This window comes from Carettochelys insculpta, chromosome 2 (assembly GCF_033958435.1).
Source record: "Carettochelys insculpta isolate YL-2023 chromosome 2, ASM3395843v1, whole genome shotgun sequence".
Lineage (NCBI taxonomy): Eukaryota > Metazoa > Chordata > Testudines > Carettochelyidae > Carettochelys > Carettochelys insculpta.
Genome location: NC_134138.1, coordinates 193,229,384 through 193,254,496, shown reverse-complemented (window position 1 = coordinate 193,254,496; position 25,113 = coordinate 193,229,384). Strand labels below are relative to the sequence as shown.

General features: G+C 60.8%; 2 protein-coding genes and 9 non-coding genes across 17 annotated transcripts in view; all 11 read right to left on the bottom strand.

Moving 5' to 3' along the window:
• GLB1 (galactosidase beta 1) overlaps window positions 1-11,810 on the bottom strand; it is a 152,213-nt gene extending 140,403 nt beyond the window's left edge. For both annotated transcript variants that reach the window (XM_074988215.1, XM_074988214.1), the window contains exon 1: window positions 11,689-11,810. In XM_074988215.1, the coding sequence (XP_074844316.1) occupies window positions 11,689-11,754 (66 nt within the window). In that variant the 5' untranslated portion in view covers window positions 11,755-11,810. The remainder of the gene's footprint in view (window positions 1-11,688) is intronic.
• Window positions 4,441-11,806, bottom strand: TMPPE (transmembrane protein with metallophosphoesterase domain). 6 transcript variants are annotated; one of them, XM_074988218.1, is made up of 3 exons: window positions 11,689-11,800; window positions 10,314-10,388; window positions 4,441-8,199 (listed from the first exon to the last, which is right to left on the bottom strand). In XM_074988218.1, the coding sequence occupies exon 3, from the start codon at window positions 8,103-8,105 to the stop codon at window positions 6,786-6,788; it is 1,320 nt and encodes a 439-aa protein (XP_074844319.1). In that variant the 5' UTR covers window positions 8,106-8,199; window positions 10,314-10,388; window positions 11,689-11,800; the 3' UTR covers window positions 4,441-6,785. The 6 variants fall into 6 exon arrangements, with proteins under 6 accessions (XP_074844319.1, XP_074844318.1, XP_074844320.1 ...); XM_074988217.1 differs by lacking the exons at window positions 10,314-10,388; window positions 11,689-11,800 and adding exons at window positions 8,674-9,246; window positions 9,753-10,195; XM_074988219.1 differs by lacking the exon at window positions 10,314-10,388 and having other exon boundaries at window positions 11,689-11,806.
• A 2,001-nt stretch (window positions 11,811-13,811) lies between the features above and the next one.
• On the bottom strand, window positions 13,812-13,930 carry LOC142009932 (5S ribosomal RNA). Its single transcript, XR_012644689.1, has one exon. It is a non-coding gene; the product is annotated as a 5S ribosomal RNA (ribosomal RNA).
• Window positions 13,931-15,085: 1,155 nt separating this feature from the next.
• Window positions 15,086-15,204, bottom strand: LOC142009931 (5S ribosomal RNA). The gene has a single exon (XR_012644688.1). It is a non-coding gene; the product is annotated as a 5S ribosomal RNA (ribosomal RNA).
• A 1,153-nt stretch (window positions 15,205-16,357) lies between these two features.
• LOC142009929 (5S ribosomal RNA) lies at window positions 16,358-16,476 on the bottom strand. Its single transcript, XR_012644686.1, has one exon. It is a non-coding gene; the product is annotated as a 5S ribosomal RNA (ribosomal RNA).
• Window positions 16,477-17,630: 1,154 nt separating this feature from the next.
• On the bottom strand, window positions 17,631-17,749 carry LOC142009928 (5S ribosomal RNA). Its single transcript, XR_012644685.1, has one exon. It is a non-coding gene; the product is annotated as a 5S ribosomal RNA (ribosomal RNA).
• A 1,153-nt stretch (window positions 17,750-18,902) lies between these two features.
• LOC142009927 (5S ribosomal RNA) lies at window positions 18,903-19,021 on the bottom strand. Its single transcript, XR_012644684.1, has one exon. It is a non-coding gene; the product is annotated as a 5S ribosomal RNA (ribosomal RNA).
• A 1,159-nt stretch (window positions 19,022-20,180) lies between these two features.
• On the bottom strand, window positions 20,181-20,299 carry LOC142009926 (5S ribosomal RNA). The gene has a single exon (XR_012644683.1). It is a non-coding gene; the product is annotated as a 5S ribosomal RNA (ribosomal RNA).
• A 1,153-nt stretch (window positions 20,300-21,452) lies between these two features.
• Window positions 21,453-21,571, bottom strand: LOC142009936 (5S ribosomal RNA). Its single transcript, XR_012644693.1, has one exon. It is a non-coding gene; the product is annotated as a 5S ribosomal RNA (ribosomal RNA).
• Window positions 21,572-22,730: 1,159 nt separating this feature from the next.
• Window positions 22,731-22,849, bottom strand: LOC142009943 (5S ribosomal RNA). The gene has a single exon (XR_012644700.1). It is a non-coding gene; the product is annotated as a 5S ribosomal RNA (ribosomal RNA).
• Window positions 22,850-24,002: 1,153 nt separating this feature from the next.
• LOC142009925 (5S ribosomal RNA) lies at window positions 24,003-24,121 on the bottom strand. Its single transcript, XR_012644682.1, has one exon. It is a non-coding gene; the product is annotated as a 5S ribosomal RNA (ribosomal RNA).
• Window positions 24,122-25,113: the final 992 nt, after the last annotated feature.

The window sequence follows — 25,113 nt, the reverse complement described above, 5'->3', positions numbered from 1 at the left end:
TTAGTGGCCGACTTTTCCTCAGTCTTTTCAACGAAACCCAGTTGAACTCATCTGGCTGTCCACGGTATCCATATCGACCCCTTCCCCAGAAGTTGAGGGAGGTGGTCAAGCAAGAATGGCAGTCGATGCTAGCGCTGGAGGTAGTCGAGGAATCTTTCAGCGAATGGAAAAGCCCAATAGTCCTAGTCCCCAAACCAGATGGCAGCACTCAGTTTTGCACTGACTTCCGAAGTTGAATCCCATATCCAAATTCGATGCCTACCCAATGCCCCAGGTAGATGATTGCTTGATCAGCTTGGGGAAGCCGAATACATCACTACCTTTAACTTGAACAAAGAGCTATTGGCAAATCCCCCTCATGCCTGAGTCCAAGGAGAGATGGCTTTCTCCACTCCCTTTGGACTCTTCCAGTTCCAGACCATGCTTTTTGGGCTGCACAGTGCCCCGGCTACATACCAGCGCCTAATGGACCGGCTTCTACGTCCCCATAGACAATACACTGCAGCATATTTGGACGATATAGTGATCTATAGCCGCAATTGGCAGACTCACCTCCAACATGTCTGCCGTACTGCAGTCCCTCCAGGATGTGGGCCTGACAGCAAACCTAGCAAAATGTCGCCTTAGAAGGGATGAGACCGCCTACTTAGGGTACACCTTGGGGAAGGGCATGGTATGCCCCCTAGCGGGGAAGGTCCAAGCCCTCCAGCAGTATGCCCCTCCATCCTCGAAGAAACAGGTGCACCAGTTCCTGGGGTTAGCAGGGTATTACCGCCGCTTCATTCCGGGCTTCTCCTCCATCACTGCCCCTCTTACCGACCTCCCTCAGGAAAAAGGTTCCCAACTGCATCCCATGGACCCCAGCTTGTGAAGATTTCCGGGCGCTAAAGACCCAGTTCTGCCGAGAACCGGTCCTGTACAGCCCTGACTTCTTGAAGGAGTTCCTGCTACAAACGGACGCCTTGGATGTCGGCATGGGAGCGGTGCTCTGCCAAATTGTGGGAGGCGAGGAGCACCCGATTCTTTATAGCGGCCGTAAGCTCTTCCCAAGGGAGGCGGCCTACTCAGTAATAGAGAAAGAGGCCCTAGCAGTCAAATGGGCCATAGACTCACTCCCATATTACCTCCTGGGCAGACACTTTACCCTCGCCACCAACCATGCCCCCCTGCGCTGGCTACAGGCAATGAAAGAGACAAACCCCAGAATCATGAGATGGTACCTCTCCCTCCAACCCTTCTCCTTCCAGATCCAGCATCGTGCAGGAAAGGATCATGCGAATGAGGACTTTTTTTCCTGGGGAGAAGGAACACAGTTGGGGGAGGGGCAGACCCCTGTGGGGGTCTTGGGGGGTGGCCTGTGTGAGAGGGAGGCCAGGCAAGGCAGGGGTTAAACAAGGCCCATTAGCCCAATCAGCCCCACCCTGGTTCACCTGTGGCCAGTGTCAGGCCTGGAGGGGTACAAAGGGAGGGAAGCCAGCTCAGTTTGGGGCTGATCAGCAAAGAGGCAGGAGCTGGCTCTGAGGCAGGAGGCCCCAGGCCAGAGCTGCCAGACAGGTAGCTGCCAGACGACGCAGAACAAGAGCCTCCCCCAGGTACTGAGGGGAGCGGGAAGCACCCTCCCACCAGGGGAACCCCTCTCCTGTCAAAAGGGGGAACTAGATTCTTGGGCCCATGCCCCAAACTCAACCCAACAGGCGCTGGCCAGGGGCCCTAGCCACGAGGCCACCCAGGCCCAAACTGCTCACACGGGGCTTAATACAATGATACATAAAATGACTTGACCCAAAGATTTATTTCCACTGCACCCTCCCTTCCAGCCCCCACATCAGCTCCCCAGCAGCCCCTCCTGTATACTGAACTCCCCACCATTTTTGTTCATACTCCAGGTAGGTTCATCTGGCCTGGGGAAGTGGGGAACCGGGGAACCTCAGTCCTGGCTTCTCCACCCTCCTGCCTGTGTTGCTAGAGCATGAGGAGAGTGAGGTGTCTCAGTCAGGGGCCACATCAGTGAGGGCTCTGTGGTGGGGCGTTTTTTGGCTTCTCACTTTTATTTAGCCCCACAACCAATTTTTCTGAGTCGCTGTCCCTGATCAAAAGAGTTTCCCCACCCCCTGTGCTACAGCTTCCCCGCTCAACAGTTTTTTAAAAGCCCGTGTAAAACAATATATTTCCCCCAAACTCATTCTTGGAAATGTTTTACCTGACGTTTCCTCAAACATTTCAGCCTGAGCCAATCAAGGCAGTGTCTGGCAGTCTTAACTACTGGTGGGTGCACCCCCTGCTATGTGGAGTTAACTGCAGTCAAGTCTGCATGCTTAATGGGGACCCACTTCTTGGGTCCTAATCTTATAGTCTTTACACAGACATAGCTTCCATTTCAGCCCCTGGAATTCTTCCTGCAGGATACGCCCCCTGTCAGATCAGTGAACACCCATGTTTACCTGCCTCTCCTGCTGTTGGGTTTACCCCTCTGAGGTGTGGTAAGAGGAATGTGCTGGCCGCCATACAACAACATATAGTCCAAGGCCAGGCACAACAGATCAGATATCTTCCCCAACAAGAGACTCCGTTCAGCCTCACTTCTCCACTACCACTCAAATATAAAAGCCAACCAGGAACGTCTTACATTTTGCTGTCACAGCCCTTGTAGCCTCTCCATCTTTAATATTCCTCATCTCCATACCCACGATCACATTACGTGACCCATCTTCCCAAGCTGGTAACACCGGGCTCACAGTTCCCAACCTGGATGTTCCAAGTTGTATACAGGTTTAATATAGCAAATTTGCCTTTTCGCTTGCAGGCAGGAATATCAAAACCCTCTGCACATAACGGCCGGAACACATGGTACATTACTTTGCCTTTGTGCTTAATTAAGTTTAATTGTTGCACTAAAAATATTTTTTTTTTAAAAATGTAAACATTAAATAGATATCAGTAGGTAATTCCAAAGTAACGAATGATTACAGAAGATGCTTTTCTCCACCCGTGGACACAATTAACTTTTTATTAATCGCTTAAAACAGTAATAATCTTTGTACTCAGTGCATTCATTATATTAGTACTGTGAGTTATAAACAGACATGCTGATTCTACGATGTATATGGTTTTATATCTTTCACAAAGTGATCGTAAGATTTGGGTTTGGCTGCAATGCTGCTCAGAGTATACTTTTCAATAATTTTGCATTCTAGCAGAAAAGAAATCAAAAAACAAAAATATTTAATTAAGCCCCAAAGCAATAAAATCACTGTTAAAGACAACAACAGCAAATGAAAAAATAAAGTTTAATAAACAAGACATAAAGCTGTTGGACTTCCCTCTTGGAAAAGTTATGCTTTCCATTGGTACACAGGCATTCACACGGTCAAAATGCTCATACACAACAATTTAAAGTCACTATCTTATTTGGAGTAGGAGTCAATACCACAGATTTATTTTTGTTCAAATCTGCATGATCATGGGAAGGGCAGGGGGAGAATAGAGATAAACTAACATTTTAGTGCTCATGGAGGGTTTGTCTCCCCTCTGGGATGGATCCACACTGCAGCAATTGATCTACTGGTGGTTGATTTATCGGGTCTAGTAAAAGGCCCACTAAATCAACCACTGATCACTCTTCTGTTGATTCTGGTACTCCGGTAGAATGAGATGAGTAAGGAGAGTCAAAAAGAGAGATTTTTCTGTGGACCCTTCGCAGTGTGGACTCCCCCGCCTCAGTAACTAGGTCTAAGGTACGTCAATTATTAACTCCAATTGCATAGCTTAGCTCCAACTAGCACTAAAGCCAACTACAGTACCCAGCTCCCACGGGAGGTAATTAGCTAAACAATTAGCCTGCATAACATAGCAATAATCCTCCTAGTGGCATCTGCACATGAATTTTAACTCAGCTCTTCCACTGACCTAACAAGGGTTGGAGGCTATCTATGCAACTTGGGCTGGTCAGGGAGCAGGAACACCAACTCAACCTGAGAAAAAAACAAAAGGTGTATACACACACACAGTACTAGGATATGTACGGGGCTCTGGTTATGTTTTTGGGATCCTCAGATGAAAGACGATGCATACATACAAAGCATTTTGTGAAGATGCAGCGTATTATCACCGTTTTAGATATTAGAAATCTGGCAAGAAGTGGTCCAGTGTTTAGAGGATTAGGCTGGGACTGGATTCAATTCCCCTACTCTGCTCCTCTTCTGCTACAACTTCTCTACTCTCATAGGACAGGTATGAATAGTAACAGACTGTGTTAGTCTGTATTCTAACAAAACAAACCAGCAGTGATGTAGCACTATAAAGACTAGCAAAATGATTTATTCTGTGATGAGCTTTCAGGGGACAGACCCACTTCATCAGATCAGATCAGCTTTAACTTCAGATCTGATGAAGTGGGTCTGTCCCACGAAAGCTCATCATGGAGTAAGTCATTTTGCTAGTCTTTAAAGTGCTACATGACTGCTGGTTTATTTTGTTAGGACTGGTATGAGGAAGACTGTGAAGTGTTTCAGATACCCCAGTAACAGGGGCCACATGTGTTGGAGACACAGAAAGATGTAATAAAGATATTGGTTTGCCCAGAGCCTTACTCAGGAATAAGAGAGTGCACAGTTTTGGTGAGGGGGAACAGATTAGAGAAACAAAGAGACAGGATGTTTATATGAGGAAAGAGACACTGTCAGATTTAAAAAAAAAAAAAAAAAAAAAAAAAAATCAATTAAAAGTTCCTTAGCTGTAATTACTAATGGCATCTCAGATGGCATATCTAGGGAAAGAGTGGGAAAAAAGGATTTATTTCTGAACTTCACTTAGCTTGGTCAAGGAATACAAATTAGTTCCACTTCAATTTTTGATTCAGTGTTACAGAGCAATTTAGGGGCACCAAAAACAACCTGGTTTTATTTATATCAAAAACCAAACAATTATTAATTTCTTATCAGTATTAAAATGCTCTAAGAAACATACCAAACCATGAAATAGATTCAAATGCTAGAAGTTTGAGACACTAGTCTTTAAAGTGACACAAAAAGACGACCATCTTTGTTCACAGAGGAACAGTTACCGGTCAGGGCACTAGGAAATCTATACACAAACAAATTACAGAGGAGAACCTCAGAGTTCCAAACTGAGCAATCAGCCACATGCCTCGTTTGGAACAGGGAGTACGCAATCTGACAGCAGCAGAAACCGAAAAACCAAATCCAATACAGTATCGTGTTAAATGTAAACTACTAAAAAACCAAAGGCAAAGATTAAAAAGAAGATTGAATAAGGCGAGGAAATTGTTTCTGCACTTGTTTCATTTAAATTAAGATGGTTAAAAAGGAGCATATTTCCTCCGCATAGTAAAGTTTCAAAGCCGCATGAAGTCAATGTGCAGTTGTAAACTTCTGAAAGAACCTAAGAACAGCCATACTGGATCAGACCAAAGTTACATCCAGCCCAGTAGCCTGTCTGCGAACAGTGGCCAGTACCAGGTGCCCCAGAGGGGGTGGACCAAAGACAATGATCAAGTGATTTGTCTCCTGGCATCCGTCTCCAGCCTCTGATAATCAGAGGCCAGGGACACCATTCCTACCCTTGGCTAACAGCCTTTTATGGACCTAACCTCCATGAATTTATCTAGTTCTTTCTTAAATTCTGTTATAGTCCCAGCCTTCACAGTCTCCTCTGCCAGGACATTCCACAGGTTAACTTCCACTTGTTCAAGATCTCAGATTATTTTAGGACCACATTTCTCAGCCAGTGGTAAACGCACACTTAGAAGAAGTATGCAAGAGAGGTCTCAGGGTACTTAAAAAAAAAAAAAGTACTTTACAAAAAAGGTTGCGAAGCACTGGTCTAGAGGAATTAAACAATCTTTTAAATTAAATTAAAGATCTGATAAAACCTCCTGGAATAAATCCAACCAAAACTGGTGAGCCTAACACTGGCACCTTACTTTCCTAGGGTTTTTATTTTTTAAAACATTTTGTTTTGTTTTTTACAGTAGCATCTATAAGTCACAAGGCCCCAATGTACAAGACAAACAGAATCCTTGCCCTCACCTAATCTTTCCCCCATCCCATTCACTTCCTACAGTAGTACTCAGTAGGCCTTGACAGATCGGAATTAAAACTCTGTAGAGCCCTTTGGAAAATTTACATCAAGAGTTTCACCACATTTCCCAGTAGGCAAGCAGTACATCATTATGAGTTAAGCAGCATTCCACCCAATACCAGTCAGCAAGCGAAAAAATGGAATGTGAGCGAGTGACAGATTACAGATATCAGAGGGGTAGCCGTGTTAGTCTGGATCTGTAGCAGCAACGAAGGGTCCTGTGGCACCTTATAGACTACCAGAAAAGTTTAGAGCATGAGCTTTCGTGAGTTAACTCACTTCTTCAGATGCTGGTCTGAAGTGAGTTAACTCACGAAAGCTCATGCTCTAAACTTTTCTGTTACTCTATGAGATTACAGATACTGAACATAAAGAATAAGCACACTTATAACAAACTATGGATGTCCTGGTGATAACTTTCCAGTGCAGCATCTCAGTAAACTCATCTGATTGACTTGTGGATCACTTCCACTCATCTGTGATTGGAGTCGGATCAGCCTACAATGGGGTGGAAGAACAGTGCTTTCCACAGAAGCAGCAGCTTACAGAATCAAGTCCATCACAGCTCTAACTTCACCGACTTGCCCAGGGTTACACTGAGGAAGGACTTGGCTTGGGGACTCATGATTCAGACAGTCAGTTCTCCTGGCTGATGGAGGAGATGAAATTTTTAAGCCAGTGACCCTTCAGGGTGAGCGCAGGATGATCTCTGCTATCTCAGCTCTGCTTCCCAGCCGCATGGGAATACCATAATACATAGTTCCCGGGCTGACGTATACGAAAGAGCTCTGTCCCACTTTATACAAGCCAACAAAGAATGGATTCAACAAATAGGCCCCAGCATTCAGAGGGAATATTTGCCCCCCGTGAGTGTGGCCAGAAAGGATCAAGTTTATGTCTGGCCGATCTTGGAGAGCCCATTTTGCAGCCAGTGGCTGATGAGCCAGAAGTACTATTGCATGATCAGCACTGCAACCACCCAGGGCTTTTTTTAAATCCATGCCATGCCCAGAATAGTGCCACACCCGAGCTTCAATGTCATCAACCCCAGCCAGACAGAACCAGTCAACACTGCTCCTGGGAGAAGAGATTTTCACATTCTCGTTGTGGAGTGGACGAATATTAAAGGACTTCAGTAATTCAAACCAGCTGTTGACATCAGAAGTATAATATTCATGGTTTCCAGTGACAAAGTAAGTTCCCAATGGGGAATTAAGCTCACTAAGAGGTTCAACACCTGGTCCGATGGCCTTCACTTCAGAATCTGTCAGATCACCTACAATGACAGTGATATCTGGGTTCAAAGCTTTGACCATTTTCACAACCATGCTAAGTTTACTCTTCCCTACAGTGGGTCCTAGATGGATATCTGATAGCATTACCACCTTTAGGCCGTCCATGGACAAAGGCAGTTTGTGAACAGGAATCTCCACTGATGTCACTGCAGGAGGTTGGGAGGCATTCAATAACCCAACAACAGTCAGTGCAAATGTTACCACAACAGCCAGAACAGGCTTCATTACAGTTTTACCACTCTGATTGACACCACTTGCCTTAGTACCGCTCCTGATGAAGAGTTTATAAACTTGTTCTACAACACCCAGAGCAAAGAGAAGGAAAACGAGGATTATATGGGCTCCTAGGCAGGTGTAAGAAGCTAAGGAAAAGAAATTGGGCTCTTCGGCTATAAGAAAGAGCAGTGTAAAAAAGCTCGAGTGTGCCAAAGCTAGAAACATTAGCACAGCGATTTTCCATGGCATGAAACAATAGGAGTTTGCAGCTGAAAGCCTGTAGAACGTTGGTCCTACACATCTCCAGATGTAAAAAGAACCTATGAGCATCAGCACATTCACAAAGAGTGCCATCTGTAACTTCCGCAGCCACCTCCAGGTACTGAATTCAAGTCGCTCTGCCAGGAAGGTCCGGGATATCATCATGGAGATGAAGACAACACCAGCAACCACTGTTGCCTTTGCTTCAAGTGGCAATTGCTTGAAGGAAACCATCTCTAGCAACTGTCAGTCCCTGCACCTTCCTGTTCTATATGAGTTTCCAGCAGGTAACAAAGTGCTTGTGACGGGACTTCTTGGTCAACTTGGCCTGCAACCAGGAACTAGCATCAGCTTTTTTCACATTAAAACATATAACCCCCTTTTCTCAGTCTAGAAGCCAGACAGAGGTGTTAGTTGGCACCCAACGCCCAGGCTGCCCATGAGAATTCTACTGGCAATTTTGGGATATTGTTGCAAATCTTACAGTAATGATGGTTATACAATAACCCTGGGATGCACATAGTGGGGGAAAGCACCACCAGGGTGTGAGAAATTTCTGAAAGGGGGCACAGCACGATCAACTTCTCCCTGCCCGCCTCCCTCCGCAGCCATGTCACTTCAGGAGACAACAGCTGCAGGTAAAGTCAGCCCCTCTGCTCCTAAAATCACGTGTCTTCCTCCTCCTCCTCTCCTTGTATAAGAAAGTTCTGTAAAATAAGGGAGCTGGGGGATGGGTTGGGAATGAAATAAGCAGGAGTGTTTGGTGAGGAAGAAAAAACAAACCAAATATCCCCTGGATCACCTGCTGGAGGAGGTGCAGCGCTGCTCTGTGTCTTCCCCAGCTTCTGTCTGCTGCCGTGTTTATAAATCCAGAGCCAGAGGGTTGTTCTCCCTGGACATCTCTCCTCTCTCTCTGTCTGAGGCTGCTGCTGCTCTCTCCTCCCCAGCCTTTGTAAAGGAGCAAACTGCTTCGGCAGGCTGCACTCCTCCCTTGCCATTGGGATTGGGGAGGGAACAGGAGCAGAGACTAAGGCCAGCCAGGGATCCCTAACTTTCCAGCAGTCAGGCTTGCACCAAACTAACAGCTTGGCTTGATCAATCCTGTCCCCGGGGTACTTAAAGGGACAGCAGCTGGGGACCACACTGCAAAGCAGCCAGGGCACCTGATCCATTCACACACCTTCCCAGTACAGTCACTTTGCCTTTGTGCAGCAGGGCCTGGCTTCCATTTCTTTTATCGTTAAGAGGTTTCTCCCCTACCCCTTCCACTCAATTCCTTCTTCCAGAACAAGAGCCAATTCCAAGCACTGCAAACAGCAGGGCAGGGCCCATGGTACCTGCTGACTTGCAATGTTCTCTTGGCTGTTCGAAAGGTCTGAAATGAGATATTGTGAGGGGTAAATGTGGGAGCCAAACAGGCTTAAAAGTCTGGGGGATATAATTAGAACTTCAATGGGGCCCCAATCGCAGAGGTGCTGGAACAAGTTTTTTGGTGAGGGTGCTGAGAGCTTTTGAGCCAAACTGGAAACCGCATACATAACAGAAACTATTTCCAGCTGAGGGTAAGGCAGCCCCCCCCCCACCCCCAGGGAGAAGGGGTGTGAAATTTCATAGAGGGGCACAATGCAATCAGCCATCTCCCCAACCCCACCACCAAGGGAAGAGGGCACATCATTTCCGGGAGACCACTGACTGCTTCCAGGCAGGTTGGGGAGGGGCCCTACTAATTGCAAGGACAAAAGTGGGGGGCTCTACAACATAAAACCTCTGCTCACCCCTGCAATAACGAATAAAACATTACCAACTCCTAGATATTGCACAGAAAAAAAAAAAAAACACAGCTACCTACAGTTAACACTTTGGACTCACTCACTGCCTTACCTGCTTCTCATGCACAGTAGCTTTGGGGAATTAAAAATGGTACATCAAAACACACAGTTCTGGGAGCGCTGTGTGATGGGGGGGGGGGCGTGTAGAGAAGCTCTTCCAAGAATCAGCAAGACAAAAGCAGAGAGAAAAAAATATCAAACCACAAAAGTAAACTTTGGTCATGCAATTTTTTTCTCAAATTGCTGACTCCTGTTTCACAAATAAGTGAATTTTCCCTCCTGAGCTAGCAGCACCGTTCTTTATTCATGGTGCTCTGGACCCTTTCCAACAAGTCCCTTTTTAAAACAGGACTGCAAACATTCAGGTACACTTCCACTCACATGAACAAGGATTCCCAGACTTCTAATTTTTGGTTTCTGTTTTATAAGTATGTGTATTCCGTTTGGTCAGTTTCTAGTCTCTCTCTCAGATATCAAATGTTTCCAGAGGTTGGTTTATTTTAAATATGGGTGACAAGTTCCCCCCACTGTGCCCGCCCCCCCCGACTAACCCATGATGGTGACTACATTAGCCTCAGAATAATGACAGAGATATCAATCATTCCATTCCAACCTTCAGCATCACTGGAACACAAAGTTAGGAAGCTACTTCCTGAATCTCCTCCCATACTTTTCCTCCTCAGAGGAACTGTAGGAGAAAAATGATACATGCATTAAAAAAAATCCTTTAAAGCAGCCTTGAGACCACAAACAGCACAAGCTGGCACTTTTAAGATGGTAGTTCACTTATTTATGGCAATCAAACTTTGGAAAGCTAGTTTAAAATAACATTAAATTAAAGTGGCCATCAATCCCTTCCACACCCGGGTAGTCTAGGCCAGGATTTAGAGGCACTCTGTATCAACATGAGTTTTGATCTGGCACCTAAAGCACCAAATCTACATAGAAAGAGGAAGCAGAATGATACAGCATATTAAAAATGGCGGGGGAAAAGGTGGATACACGTCCTCATTGTCAGCTCACATAAGTGAAATTAATGTTTTCTAGAAGGTATGTTGTCAGGGCTCTGGCACCATCAGAATAGCAAAAAAACCCAAACAAACAAAAAAACAAACAAATTCAAGCAGGAAAAAGATTCAGAGTTATACAACTGGTCCAGATTAATTCTGAATAACAAAGGCTAAAACAAGCCTAGCAAGAAGTAGTGGAAGGTTGTAATGACAATTCATGGCTTTTGGGATAGCCTGGATTTTCTGGAAGGGATGACCTCAGAAAACATGGAGCAAGACTGTGTTCTCACAAAGCGAGGCAGCACAAAAACCCCTCTTCCCAAGAAGAAAAACTGCAAATTGCCTCACAGGAGAGCAGACCCAAAGCCCATAACCCCGGGAGGAGGAAAGTGGGCAGGATCCTAAGAAAGATGACAGTGTTGAAGTAACCTGGATCTGTCCCACCCACCAACCAAAGAGCAGAAAACAGGGGCCCGGAACCTCCTCAGGCATCAGAGCCCTTCAGATTGGAGCAGAGGGCACCGGGGAGTGGGAACCCACAGCAGCCTATTCTCACACACTGCCCCTCAATCACCCCGCTCCGAGAGGGGCAGCCGGTCACTCGGGGGCTTGGCACATAACGAGCAGTCCTGCGGCAACTAACAAACGATATGGGGGGGGGGGCAGGGATCAGGCCCACTTGGTCAGGCTCTAAGGCGCTACGGGACTGCTTGGGACCCGTTCCAAGAGCTTTGCTCCTTCCCCCCAGAAATTCTGGGCGCGGAGAACGGGCCGCCCCCCAGTCTCCCACAAGCGCTTGCACCGTGCGTAAATGAAACGAAAGCGGGGCGGCAAGGCCCCAAATGCCTCTCCAGGCGCGGTTCCCACCCCCGCTCCCAGCCTCTCTGCAGTCAGGGCCGCCGGATCCGCCCACCCAAGGGCACGTCGCAGCCCCTTCCCCGCGGCCGCAGGAGCCCAGCTCGGCGGAGAGACACTTACCCGCGCGCCGAGCCCCGCGGGGAGCAGCGCCCCCAGCACGGCCGCTTGCAGCAGGAGGCGAACCATGGCCGGGCCCAGCTGCAAGAACGACGCCTCTACCGGCCAGGTCCGCGCCGCCGGGTCTCAGGACTCGCGCAATCAGCTGATGCGCCACCCGCCCCAGCCTGGCGGGAGGGGACTGGGAGGGCGGAGACAGCGGCGCTGCTGCATGACTCGCACGCGGCAGGGGCCCGACTTCCGGGGCTAGAACGAGAAAAGGCGGAGCCGTGAGCAGAGAACGCGTCAGACCCGGGCCTCTCTTCCCTGCTCTGCACGCAGCGAGACCTGCTGCAGCCCCGCTGCAACTTAGCTACCTGCCTGGGCTGCAGCTTTCACAGGCAGCCGCACGGGCGGGAATGGGTCAGACGGAGTATGCGTGGGGGTAAAAACCCTTTTCCCTTCAGCCGGGCTGTGCACACGCAGGGAATGGCCCAAGCGGAAAGCGTTTCCCTTCGGTGTCTCCCGGTAGGACAGGGAGACAAGACATTAACCACAGCAGCTGCCACGCTGCTCCCCTCCATTCCAATCCTTCGTCCCAATTTTTCATTCTACTCCTGGCCCTGACGCACCCGCACGACGCTGACACCACCCCCGCCACGCAGGGCAGATAAGTTTCTGCGCTATGGTCACGCGAGACCCGCCAGCAGCTACGATTTGCCCCCAAATAAACTTCGTCCTCTAGAAAAAGATGGGACACCAATTTCCATAGACCGTGGCAGTAACGGCACCAGTCACAGGGGTGACCACAAACTACACCCAGTAATGCATGGGGAGACCTTAGTTCGGGCAAGCGAGGACCAAGTAAAAAAACAAAAGGACTACAGTACCCAGTATTCCCAAAAGGTCTCCCATCCAAGTACTAACCAGACCCCACGCTGCTTAACTTCCCAGATAAGACGAAATCGGACGTGTTGAGGGCGGTATCGTAGTAGAAGGTACAATCGCTCCCTCGGCCTCCTACACACCAGCCCCGCACGCCCCACCTCCTGCTGCCGACGCCTCTCCCCACCGCCCGGCTCCGAACAACGCCTCCCCACACCGCCCCCCAACGCTACCTCACACCTCCCATCCTACCACGCCTCCCTCCCTCCCCAAGGCCTCCCACTCCCGCTCACCCCACACAGACTCCCGCTCTCGCCTTCCCCCGCACCCGACAACAGCGCCCCAACCCACGCGCCGGCCCGCCCCCCACGCTTTTACATCCCCGCCCGCAAACCATGTCCTTATCTGCACCACCACGAGGGGGGCGGGGGCACCTGACACCCACCCGCACCGACACATGCTGTCCGCTGCCAGCGCCCGGGGGCGCCTCCCCCCTCCCGCACGTGGACGGCACACCACGCCCTCCCGGGCCGCCCACCGCGCGCTCAGCTTACGGGGAACCCTGCCCACGACCACACCCCACGCCCGCCGCGGGGCTGCCTCCCAACGCCCACGCCCGCTCCCGCGCCCCCTACGGCGCCTCACGCCCACGCTCCGACGGCCGTTTCCTCTCTCCCGCAAAACGGGGGCGCCGGCCCCCGCGGCCTCGCCCGCCACGGGCCCCCCTCCCCTTCACCGAGCCCCTCCCCGGGGGCAGGCGGGCCGGGACGCCCCCTCCACCCCCGAGGCCCCCAGCCCCACACCTCCCCCTCGCGGGCCCCCAGCCAGGGACGCTTCCAGGCCTGCCGCCTTCCCCGGGGGCGAGGGCTGCCCCGAAACGGACGCCTTCAGGCACCTGCGCCCGCCCTCCCACCACGTTTTACAGGGCCAGCAGGCATGCTGGGAAAGGGCTGCCCTGCTCACGCTAACCCGAAGGCCTGCAAAGGGACGCAGGGCCGGGCCGGGCCCCACAGCCCTCCCGCTTACCAGCCCCCCGCCCGGCCCCCAGCCGCGCAACGCGCTGCGCAGGGAGGGGCCGACGGGACCGCTGGACTGCCACGCCCGCTGCCCGCGGGCCACACCAGGCGCTGGCGAAAGAAAAGCGGCAGGCCTGGAGCCCGCAAGCCCTCGCCCTCGCCCTCCCGCTTCCCCTGGGCCACGGCCGGGGACACCTTCGTCCGGGCAAGCGAGGACCAGGCGGCAAAAGCGAGCCAGCGGCAAAAGACCTACAGCACCCAGTATTCCCAGGAGGTCTCCCATCCAAGTACTAACCAGGCCCGACCCTGCTTAGCTTCCGAGATCAGACGAGATCGGGCGTGTTCAGGGTGGTATGGCCGTAGACGCTGCAACTGCTCCCCTTGCCTGCCTTTAAGGCAGCCCGCAGCCTCGGCCTGCTGCACACCAGCCCCGCACGCCCCACCTCCTGCTGCCGACGCCTCTCCCCACCGCCCGGCCCCGCACAACGCCTCCCCACACCGGCCCCCAACGCTACCTCACACCTCCCATCCTACCACGCCTCCCTCCCTCCCCAAGGCCTCCCACGCCCGCTCACCCCCACACAGCCTCCCGCTCTCGCCTTCCCCCGCGCCCGACAACAGCGCCCCAACCCACGCGCCCGCCCGCAAACCATGTCCTTATCTGCACCACCACCAGGGGGGCGGGGGCACCTGACACCCACCCGCACCGACACATGCTGCCCGCTGCCAGCGCCCGGGGGCGCCTCCCCCCTCCCGCACGTGGACGGCACACCACGCCCTCCCGGGCCGCCCACCGCGCGCTCAGCTTACGGGGAACCCTGCCCACGACCACACCCCACGCCCGCCGCGGGGCTGCCTCCCAACGCCCACGCCCGCTCCCGCGCCCCCTACGGCGCCTCACGCCCACGCTCCGACGGCCGTTTCCTCTCTCCCGCAAAACGGGGGCGCCGGCCCCCGCGGCCTCGCCCGCCACGGGCCCCCCTCCCCTTCACCGAGCCCCTCCCCGGGGGCAGGCGGGCCGGGACGCCCCCTCCACCCCCGAGGCCCCCAGCCCCACACCTCCCCCTCGCGGGCCCCCAGCCAGGGACGCTTCCAGGCCTGCCGCCTTCCCCGGGGGCGAGGGCTGCCCCGAAACGGACGCCTTCAGGCACCTGCGCCCGCCCTCCCACCACGTTTTACAGGGCCAGCAGGCATGCTGGGAAAGGGCTGCCCTGCTCACGCTAACCCGAAGGCATGCAACGGGACGCAGGGCCGGGCCGGGCCCCACAGCCCTCCCGCTTACCAGCCCCCCGCCCGGCCCCCAGCCGCGCAACGGGCTGCGCAGGGAGGGGCCGACGGGACCGCTGGACTGCCACGCCCGCTGCCCGCGGGCCACACCAGGCGCTGGCGAAAGAAAAGCGGCAGGCCTGGAGCCCGCAAGCCCTCGCCCTCGCCCCCCCCCGCTTCCCCTGGGCCACGGCCGGGGACACCTTCGTCCGGGCAAGCGAGGACCAGGCGGCAAAAGCGAGCCAGCGGCAAAAAGCCTACAGCACCCAGTATTCCCAGGAGGTCTCCCATCCAAGTACTAACCAGGCCCGACCCTGCTTAGCTTCCGAGATCAGACGAGATCGGGCGTGTTCAGGGTGGTATGGCCGTAGACGCTGCAACTGCTCCCTTTGCCTGCCTTTAAGGCAGCCCGCAGCCTCGGCCTGCTGCACACCAGCCCCGCACGCCCCACCTCCTGCTGCCGACGCCTCTCCCCACCGCCCGGCCCCGCACAACGCCTCCCCACACCGGCCCCCAACGCTACCTCACACCTCCCATCCTACCACGCCTCCCTCCCTCCCCAAGGCCTCCCACGCCCGCTCACCCCCACACAGCCTCCCGCTCTCGCCTTCCCCCGCGCCCGACAACAGCGCCCCAACCCACGCGCCCGCCCGCAAACCATGTCCTTATCTGCACCACCACCAGGGGGGCGGGGGCACCTGACACCCACCCGCACCGACACATGCTGCCCGCTGCCAGCGCCCGGGGGCGCCTCCCCCCTCCCGCACGTGGACGGCACACCACGCCCTCCCGGGCCGCCCACCGCGCGCTCAGCTTACGGGGATCCCTGCCCACGACCACACCCCACGCCCGCCGCGGGGCTGCCTCCCAACGCCCACGCCCGCTCCCGCGCCCCCTACGGCGCCTCACGCCCACGCTGCGACGGCCGTTTCCTCTCTCCCGCAAAACGGGGGCGCCGGCCCCCGCGGCCTCGCCCGCCACGGGCCCCCCTCCCCTTCACCGAGCCCCTCCCCGGGGGCAGACGGGCCGGGACGCCCCCTCCACCCCCGAGGCCCCCAGCCCCACACCTCCCCCTCGCGGGCCCCCAGCCAGGGACGCTTCCAGGCCTGCCGCCTTCCCCGGGGGCGAGGGCTGCCCCGAAACGGACGCCTTCAGGCACCTGCGCCCGCCCTCCCACCACGTTTTACAGGGCCAGCAGGCATGCTGGGAAAGGGCTGCCCTGCTCACGCTAACCCGAAGGCCTGCAACGGGACGCAGGGCCGGGCCGGGCCCCACAGCCCTCCCGCTTACCAGCCCCCCGCCCGGCCCCCAGCCGCGCAACGGGCTGCGCAGGGAGGGGCCGACGGGACCGCTGGACTGCCACGCCCGCTGCCCGCGGGCCACACCAGGCGCTGGCGAAAGAAAAGCGGCAGGCCTGGAGCCCGCAAGCCCTCGCCCTCGCCCTCCCGCTTCCCCTGGGCCACGGCCGGGGACACCTTCGTCCGGGCAAGCGAGGACCAGGCGGCAAAAGCGAGCCAGCGGCAAAAAGCCTACAGCACCCAGTATTCCCAGGAGGTCTCCCATCCAAGTACTAACCAGGCCCGACCCTGCTTAGCTTCCGAGATCAGACGAGATCGGGCGTGTTCAGGGTGGTATGGCCGTAGACGCTGCAACTGCTCCCTTTGCCTGCCTTTAAGGCAGCCCGCAGCCTCGGCCTGCTGCACACCAGCCCCGCACGCCCCACCTCCTGCTGCCGACGCCTCTCCCCACCGCCCGGCCCCGCACAACGCCTCCCCACACCGGCCCCCAACGCTACCTCACACCTCCCATCCTACCACGCCTCCCTCCCTCCCCAAGGCCTCCCACGCCCGCTCACCCCCACACAGCCTCCCGCTCTCGCCTTCCCCCGCGCCCGACAACAGCGCCCCAACCCACGCGCCCGCCCGCAAACCATGTCCTTATCTGCACCACCACCAGGGGGGCGGGGGCACCTGACACCCACCCGCACCGACACATGCTGCCCGCTGCCAGCGCCCGGGGGCGCCTCCCCCCTCCCGCACGTGGACGGCACACCACGCCCTCCCGGGCCGCCCACCGCGCGCTCAGCTTACGGGGAACCCTGCCCACGACCACACCCCACGCCCGCCGCGGGGCTGCCTCCCAACGCCCACGCCCGCTCCCGCGCCCCCTACGGCGCCTCACGCCCACGCTGCGACGGCCGTTTCCTCTCTCCCGCAAAACGGGGGCGCCGGCCCCCGCGGCCTCGCCCGCCACGGGCCCCCCTCCCCTTCACCGAGCCCCTCCCCGGGGGCAGGCGGGCCGGGATGCCCCCTCCACCCCCGAGGCCCCCAGCCCCACACCTCCCCCTCGCGGGCCCCCAGCCAGGGACGCTTCCAGGCCTGCCGCCTTCCCCGGGGGCGAGGGCTGCCCCGAAACGGACGCCTTCAGGCACCTGCGCCCGCCCTCCCACCACGTTTTACAGGGCCAGCAGGCATGCTGGGAAAGGGCTGCCCTGCTCACGCTAACCCGAAGGCCTGCAACGGGACGCAGGGCCGGGCCGGGCCCCACAGCCCTCCCGCTTACCAGCCCCCCGCCCGGCCCCCAGCCGCGCAACGGGCTGCGCAGGGAGGGGCCGACGGGACCGCTGGACTGCCACGCCCGCTGCCCGCGGGCCACACCAGGCGCTGGCGAAAGAAAAGCGGCAGGCCTGGAGCCCGCAAGCCCTCGCCCTCGCCCTCCCCGCTTCCCCTGGGCCACGGCCGGGGACACCTTCGTCCGGGCAAGCGAGGACCAGGCGGCAAAAGCGAGCCAGCGGCAAAAAGCCTACAGCACCCAGTATTCCCAGGAGGTCTCCCATCCAAGTACTAACCAGGCCCGACCCTGCTTAGCTTCCGAGATCAGACGAGATCGGGCGTGTTCAGGGTGGTATGGCCGTAGACGCTGCAACTGCTCCCTTTGCCTGCCTTTAAGGCAGCCCGCAGCCTCGGCCTGCTGCACACCAGCCCCGCACGCCCCACCTCCTGCTGCCGACGCCTCTCCCCACCGCCCGGCCCCGCACAACGCCTCCCCACACCGGCCCCCAACGCTACCTCACACCTCCCATCCTACCACGCCTCCCTCCCTCCCCAAGGCCTCCCACGCCCGCTCACCCCCACACAGCCTCCCGCTCTCGCCTTCCCCCGCGCCCGACAACAGCGCCCCAACCCACGCGCCCGCCCGCAAACCATGTCCTTATCTGCACCACCACCAGGGGGGCGGGGGCACCTGACACCCACCCGCACCGACACATGCTGCCCGCTGCCAGCGCCCGGGGGCGCCTCCCCCCTCCCGCACGTGGACGGCACACCACGCCCTCCCGGGCCGCCCACCGCGCGCTCAGCTTACGGGGATCCCTGCCCACGACCACACCCCACGCCCGCCGCGGGGCTGCCTCCCAACGCCCACGCCCGCTCCCGCGCCCCCTACGGCGCCTCACGCCCACGCTGCGACGGCCGTTTCCTCTCTCCCGCAAAACGGGGGCGCCGGCCCCCGCGGCCTCGCCCGCCACGGGCCCCCCTCCCCTTCACCGAGCCCCTCCCCGGGGGCAGGCGGGCCGGGACGCCCCCTCCACCCCCGAGGCCCCCAGCCCCACACCTCCCCCTCGCGGGCCCCCAGCCAGGGACGCTTCCAGGCCTGCCGCCTTCCCCGGGGGCGAGGGCTGCCCCGAAACGGACGCCTTCAGGCACCTGCGCCCGCCCTCCCACCACGTTTTACAGGGCCAGCAGGCATGCTGGGAAAGGGCTGCCCTGCTCACGCTAACCCGAAGGCCTGCAACGGGACGCAGGGCCGGGCCGGGCCCCACAGCCCTCCCGCTTACCAGCCCCCCGCCCGGCCCCCAGCCGCGCAACGGGCTGCGCAGGGAGGGGCCGACGGAACCGCTGGACTGCCACGCCCGCTGCCCGCGGGCCACACCAGGCGCTGGCGAAAGAAAAGCGGCAGGCCTGGAGCCCGCAAGCCCTCGCCCTCGCCCTCCCGCTTCCCCTGGGCCACGGCCGGGGACACCTTCGTCCGGGCAAGCGAGGACCAGGCGGCAAAAGCGAGCCAGCGGCAAAAAGCCTACAGCACCCAGTATTCCCAGGAGGTCTCCCATCCAAGTACTAACCAGGCCCGACCCTGCTTAGCTTCCGAGATCAGACGAGATCGGGCGTGTTCAGGGTGGTATGGCCGTAGACGCTGCAACTGCTCCCTTTGCCTGCCTTTAAGGCAGCCCGCAGCCTCGGCCTGCTGCACACCAGCCCCGCACGCCCCACCTCCTGCTGCCGACGCCTCTCCCCACCGCCCGGCCCCACACAACGCCTCCCCACACCGGCCCCCAACGCTACCTCACACCTCCCATCCTACCACGCCTCCCTCCCTCCCCAAGGCCTCCCACGCCCGCTCACCCCCACACAGCCTCCCGCTCTCGCCTTCCCCCGCGCCCGACAACAGCGCCCCAACCCACGCGCCCGCCCGCAAACCATGTCCTTATCTGCACCACCACCAGGGGGGCGGGGGCACCTGACACCCACCCGCACCGACACATGCTGCCCGCTGCCAGCGCCCGGGGGCGCCTCCCCCCTCCCGCACGTGGACGGCACACCACGCCCTCCCGGGCCGCCCACCGCGCGCTCAGCTTACGGGGAACCCTGCCCACGACCACACCCCACGCCCGCCGCGGGGCTGCCTCCCAACGCCCACGCCCGCTCCCGCGCCCCCTACGGCGCCTCACGCCCACGCTGCGACGGCCGTTTCCTCTCTCCCGCAAAACGGGGGCGCCGGCCCCCGCGGCCTCGCCCGCCACGGGCCCCCCTCCCCTTCACCGAGCCCCTCCCCGGGGGCAGGCGGGCCGGGACGCCCCCTCCACCCCCGAGGCCCCCAGCCCCACACCTCCCCCTCGCGGGCCCCCAGCCAGGGACGCTTCCAGGCCTGCCGCCTTCCCCGGGGGCGAGGGCTGCCCCGAAACGGACGCCTTCAGGCACCTGCGCCCGCCCTCCCACCACGTTTTACAGGGCCAGCAGGCATGCTGGGAAAGGGCTGCCCTGCTCACGCTAACCCGAAGGCCTGCAACGGGACGCAGGGCCGGGCCGGGCCGGGCCCCACAGCCCTCCCGCTTACCAGCCCCCCGCCCGGCCCCCAGCCGCGCAACGCGCTGCGCAGGGAGGGGCCGACGGGACCGCTGGACTGCCACGCCCGCTGCCCGCGGGCCACACCAGGCGCTGGCGAAAGAAAAGCGGCAGGCCTGGAGCCCGCAAGCCCTCGCCCTCGCCCCCCCCGCTTCCCCTGGGCCACGGCCGGGGACACCTTCGTCCGGGCAAGCGAGGACCAGGCGGCAAAAGCGAGCCAGCGGCAAAAAGCCTACAGCACCCAGTATTCCCAGGAGGTCTCCCATCCAAGTACTAACCAGGCCCGACCCTGCTTAGCTTCCGAGATCAGACGAGATCGGGCGTGTTCAGGGTGGTATGGCCGTAGACGCTGCAACTGCTCCCTTTGCCTGCCTTTAAGGCAGCCCGCAGCCTCGGCCTGCTGCACACCAGCCCCGCACGCCCCACCTCCTGCTGCCGACGCCTCTCCCCACCGCCCGGCCCCGCACAACGCCTCCCCACACCGGCCCCCAACGCTACCTCACACCTCCCATCCTACCACGCCTCCCTCCCTCCCCAAGGCCTCCCACGCCCGCTCACCCCCACACAGCCTCCCGCTCTCGCCTTCCCCCGCGCCCGACAACAGCGCCCCAACCCACGCGCCCGCCCGCAAACCATGTCCTTATCTGCACCACCACCAGGGGGGCGGGGGCACCTGACACCCACCCGCACCGACACATGCTGCCCGCTGCCAGCGCCCGGGGGCGCCTCCCCCCTCCCGCACGTGGACGGCACACCACGCCCTCCCGGGCCGCCCACCGCGCGCTCAGCTTACGGGGAACCCTGCCCACGACCACACCCCACGCCCGCCGCGGGGCTGCCTCCCAACGCCCACGCCCGCTCCCGCGCCCCCTACGGCGCCTCACGCCCACGCTGCGACGGCCGTTTCCTCTCTCCCGCAAAACGGGGGCGCCGGCCCCCGCGGCCTCGCCCGCCACGGGCCCCCCTCCCCTTCACCGAGCCCCTCCCCGGGGGCAGGCGGGCCGGGACGCCCCCTCCACCCCCGAGGCCCCCAGCCCCACACCTCCCCCTCGCGGGCCCCCAGCCAGGGACGCTTCCAGGCCTGCCGCCTTCCCCGGGGGCGAGGGCTGCCCCGAAACGGACGCCTTCAGGCACCTGCGCCCGCCCTCCCACCACGTTTTACAGGGCCAGCAGGCATGCTGGGAAAGGGCTGCCCTGCTCACGCTAACCCGAAGGCCTGCAACGGGACGCAGGGCCGGGCCGGGCCCCACAGCCCTCCCGCTTACCAGCCCCCCGCCCGGCCCCCAGCCGCGCAACGGGCTGCGCAGGGAGGGGCCGACGGGACCGCTGGACTGCCACGCCCGCTGCCCGCGGGCCACACCAGGCGCTGGCGAAAGAAAAGCGGCAGGCCTGGAGCCCGCAAGCCCTCGCCCTCGCCCTCCCGCTTCCCCTGGGCCACGGCCGGGGACACCTTCGTCCGGGCAAGCGAGGACCAGGCGGCAAAAGCGAGCCAGCGGCAAAAAGCCTACAGCACCCAGTATTCCCAGGAGGTCTCCCATCCAAGTACTAACCAGGCCCGACCCTGCTTAGCTTCCGAGATCAGACGAGATCGAGCGTGTTCAGGGTGGTATGGCCGTAGACGCTGCAACTGCTCCCTTTGCCTGCCTTTAAGGCAGCCCGCAGCCTCGGCCTGCTGCACACCAGCCCCGCACGCCCCACCTCCTGCTGCCGACGCCTCTCCCCACCGCCCGGCCCCGCACAACGCCTCCCCACACCGGCCCCCAACGCTACCTCACACCTCCCATCCTACCACGCCTCCCTCCCTCCCCAAGGCCTCCCACGCCCGCTCACCCCCACACAGCCTCCCGCTCTCGCCTTCCCCCGCGCCCGACAACAGCGCCCCAACCCACGCGCCCGCCCGCAAACCATGTCCTTATCTGCACCACCACCAGGGGGGCGGGGGCACCTGACACCCACCCGCACCGACACATGCTGCCCGCTGCCAGCGCCCGGGGGCGCCTCCCCCCTCCCGCACGTGGACGGCACACCACGCCCTCCCGGGCCGCCCACCGCGCGCTCAGCTTACGGGGATCCCTGCCCACGACCACACCCCACGCCCGCCGCGGGGCTGCCTCCCAACGCCCACGCCCGCTCCCGCGCCCCCTACGGCGCCTCACGCCCACGCTGCGACGGCCGTTTCCTCTCTCCCGCAAAACGGGGGCGCCGGCCCCCGCGGCCTCGCCCGCCACGGGCCCCCCTCCCCTTCACCGAGCCCCTCCCCGGGGGCAGGCGGGCCGGGACGCCCCCTCCACCCCCGAGGCCCCCAGCCCCACACCTCCCCCTCGCGGGCCCCCAGCCAGGGACGCTTCCAGGCCTGCCGCCTTCCCCGGGGGCGAGGGCTGCCCCGAAACGGACGCCTTCAGGCACCTGCGCCCGCCCTCCCACCACGTTTTACAGGGCCAGCAGGCATGCTGGGAAAGGGCTGCCCTGCTCACGCTAACCCGAAGGCCTGCAAAGGGACGCAGGGCCGGGCCGGGCCGGGCCCCACAGCCCTCCCGCTTACCAGCCCCCCGCCCGGCCCCCAGCCGCGCAACGGGCTGCGCAGGGAGGGGTCGACGGGACCGCTGGACTGCCACGCCCGCTGCCCGCGGGCCACACCAGGCGCTGGCGAAAGAAAAGCGGCAGGCCTGGAGCCCGCAAGCCCTCGCCCTCGCCCCCCCCGCTTCCCCTGGGCCACGGCCGGGGACACCTTCGTCCGGGCAAGCGAGGACCAGGCGGCAAAAGCGAGCCAGCGGCAAAAAGCCTACAGCACCCAGTATTCCCAGGAGGTCTCCCATCCAAGTACTAACCAGGCCCGACCCTGCTTAGCTTCTGAGATCAGACGAGATCGGGCGTGTTCAGGGTGGTATGGCCGTAGACGCTGCAACTGCTCCCTTTGCCTGCCTTTAAGGCAGCCCGCAGCCTCGGCCTGCTGCACACCAGCCCCGCACGCCCCACCTCCTGCTGCCGACGCCTCTCCCCACCGCCCGGCCCCGCACAACGCCTCCCCACACCGGCCCCCAACGCTACCTCACACCTCCCATCCTACCACGCCTCCCTCCCTCCCCAAGGCCTCCCACGCCCGCTCACCCCCACACAGCCTCCCGCTCTCGCCTTCCCCCGCGCCCGACAACAGCGCCCCAACCCACGCGCCCGCCCGCAAACCATGTCCTTATCTGCACCACCACCAGGGGGGCGGGGGCACCTGACACCCACCCGCACCGACACATGCTGCCCGCTGCCAGCGCCCGGGGGCGCCTCCCCCCTCCCGCACGTGGACGGCACACCACGCCCTCCCGGGCCGCCCACCGCGCGCTCAGCTTACGGGGAACCCTGCCCACGACCACACCCCACGCCCGCCGCGGGGCTGCCTCCCAACGCCCACGCCCGCTCCCGCGCCCCCTACGGCGCCTCACGCCCACGCTGCGACGGCCGTTTCCTCTCTCCCGCAAAACGGGGGCGCCGGCCCCCGCGGCCTCGCCCGCCACGGGCCCCCCTCCCCTTCACCGAGCCCCTCCCCGGGGGCAGGCGGGCCGGGACGCCCCCTCCACCCCCGAGGCCCCCAGCCCCACACCTCCCCCTCGCGGGCCCCCAGCCAGGGACGCTTCCAGGCCTGCCGCCTTCCCCGGGGGCGAGGGCTGCCCCGAAACGGACGCCTTCAGGCACCTGCGCCCGCCCTCCCACCACGTTTTACAGGGCCAGCAGGCATGCTGGGAAAGGGCTGCCCTGCTCACGCTAACCCGAAGGCCTGCAACGGGACGCAGGGCCGGGCCGGGCCCCACAGCCCTCCCGCTTACCAGCCCCCCGCCCGGCCCCCAGCCGCGCAACGGGCTGCGCAGGGAGGGGCCGACGGGACCGCTGGACTGCCACGCCCGCTGCCCGCGGGCCACACCAGGCGCTGGCGAAAGAAAAGCGGCAGGCCTGGAGCCCGCAAGCCCTCGCCCTCGCCCTCCCGCTTCCCCTGGGCCACGGCCGGGGACACCTTCGTCCGGGCAAGCGAGGACCAGGCGGCAAAAGCGAGCCAGCGGCAAAAAGCCTACAGCACCCAGTATTCCCAGGAGGTCTCCCATCCAAGTACTAACCAGGCCCGACCCTGCTTAGCTTCCGAGATCAGACGAGATCGGGCGTGTTCAGGGTGGTATGGCCGTAGACGCTGCAACTGCTCCCTTTGCCTGCCTTTAAGGCAGCCCGCAGCCTCGGCCTGCTGCACACCAGCCCCGCACGCCCCACCTCCTGCTGCCGACGCCTCTCCCCACCGCCCGGCCCCGCACAACGCCTCCCCACACCGGCCCCCAACGCTACCTCACACCTCCCATCCTACCACGCCTCCCTCCCTCCCCAAGGCCTCCCACGCCCGCTCACCCCCACACAGCCTCCCGCTCTCGCCTTCCCCCGCGCCCGACAACAGCGCCCCAACCCACGCGCCCGCCCGCAAACCATGTCCTTATCTGCACCACCACCAGGGGGGCGGGGGCACCTGACACCCACCCGCACCGACACATGCTGCCCGCTGCCAGCGCCCGGGGGCGCCTCCCCCCTCCCGCACGTGGACGGCACACCACGCCCTCCCGGGCCGCCCACCGCGCGCTCAGCTTACGGGGAACCCTGCCCACGACCACACCCCACGCCCGCCGCGGGGCTGCCTCCCAACGCCCACGCCCGCTCCCGCGCCCCCTACGGCGCCTCACGCCCACGCTGCGACGGCCGTTTCCTCTCTCCCGCAAAACGGGGGCGCCGGCCCCCGCGGCCTCGCCCGCCACGGGCCCCCCTCCCCTTCACCGAGCCCCTCCCCGGGGGCAGGCGGGCCGGGACGCCCCCTCCACCCCCGAGGCCCCCAGCCCCACACCTCCCCCTCGCGGGCCCCCAGCCAGGGACGCTTCCAGGCCTGCCGCCTTCCCCGGGGGCGAGGGCTGCCCCGAAACGGACGCCTTCAGGCACCTGCGCCCGCCCTCCCACCACGTTTTACAGGGCCAGCAGGCATGCTGGGAAAGGGCTGCCCTGCTCACGCTAACCCGAAGGCCTGCAACGGGACGCAGGGCCGGGCCGGGCCGGGCCCCACAGCCCTCCCGCTTACCAGCCCCCCGCCCGGCCCCCAGCCGCGCAACGCGCTGCGCAGGGAGGGGCCGACGGGACCGCTGGACTGC

Coding starts and splice junctions, on each gene's coding strand:
- TMPPE (XM_074988219.1), bottom strand. CDS start 8,105: ATGGTTTCCTTCAAGCAATTGCCACTTGAAGCAAAGGCAACAGTGGTT.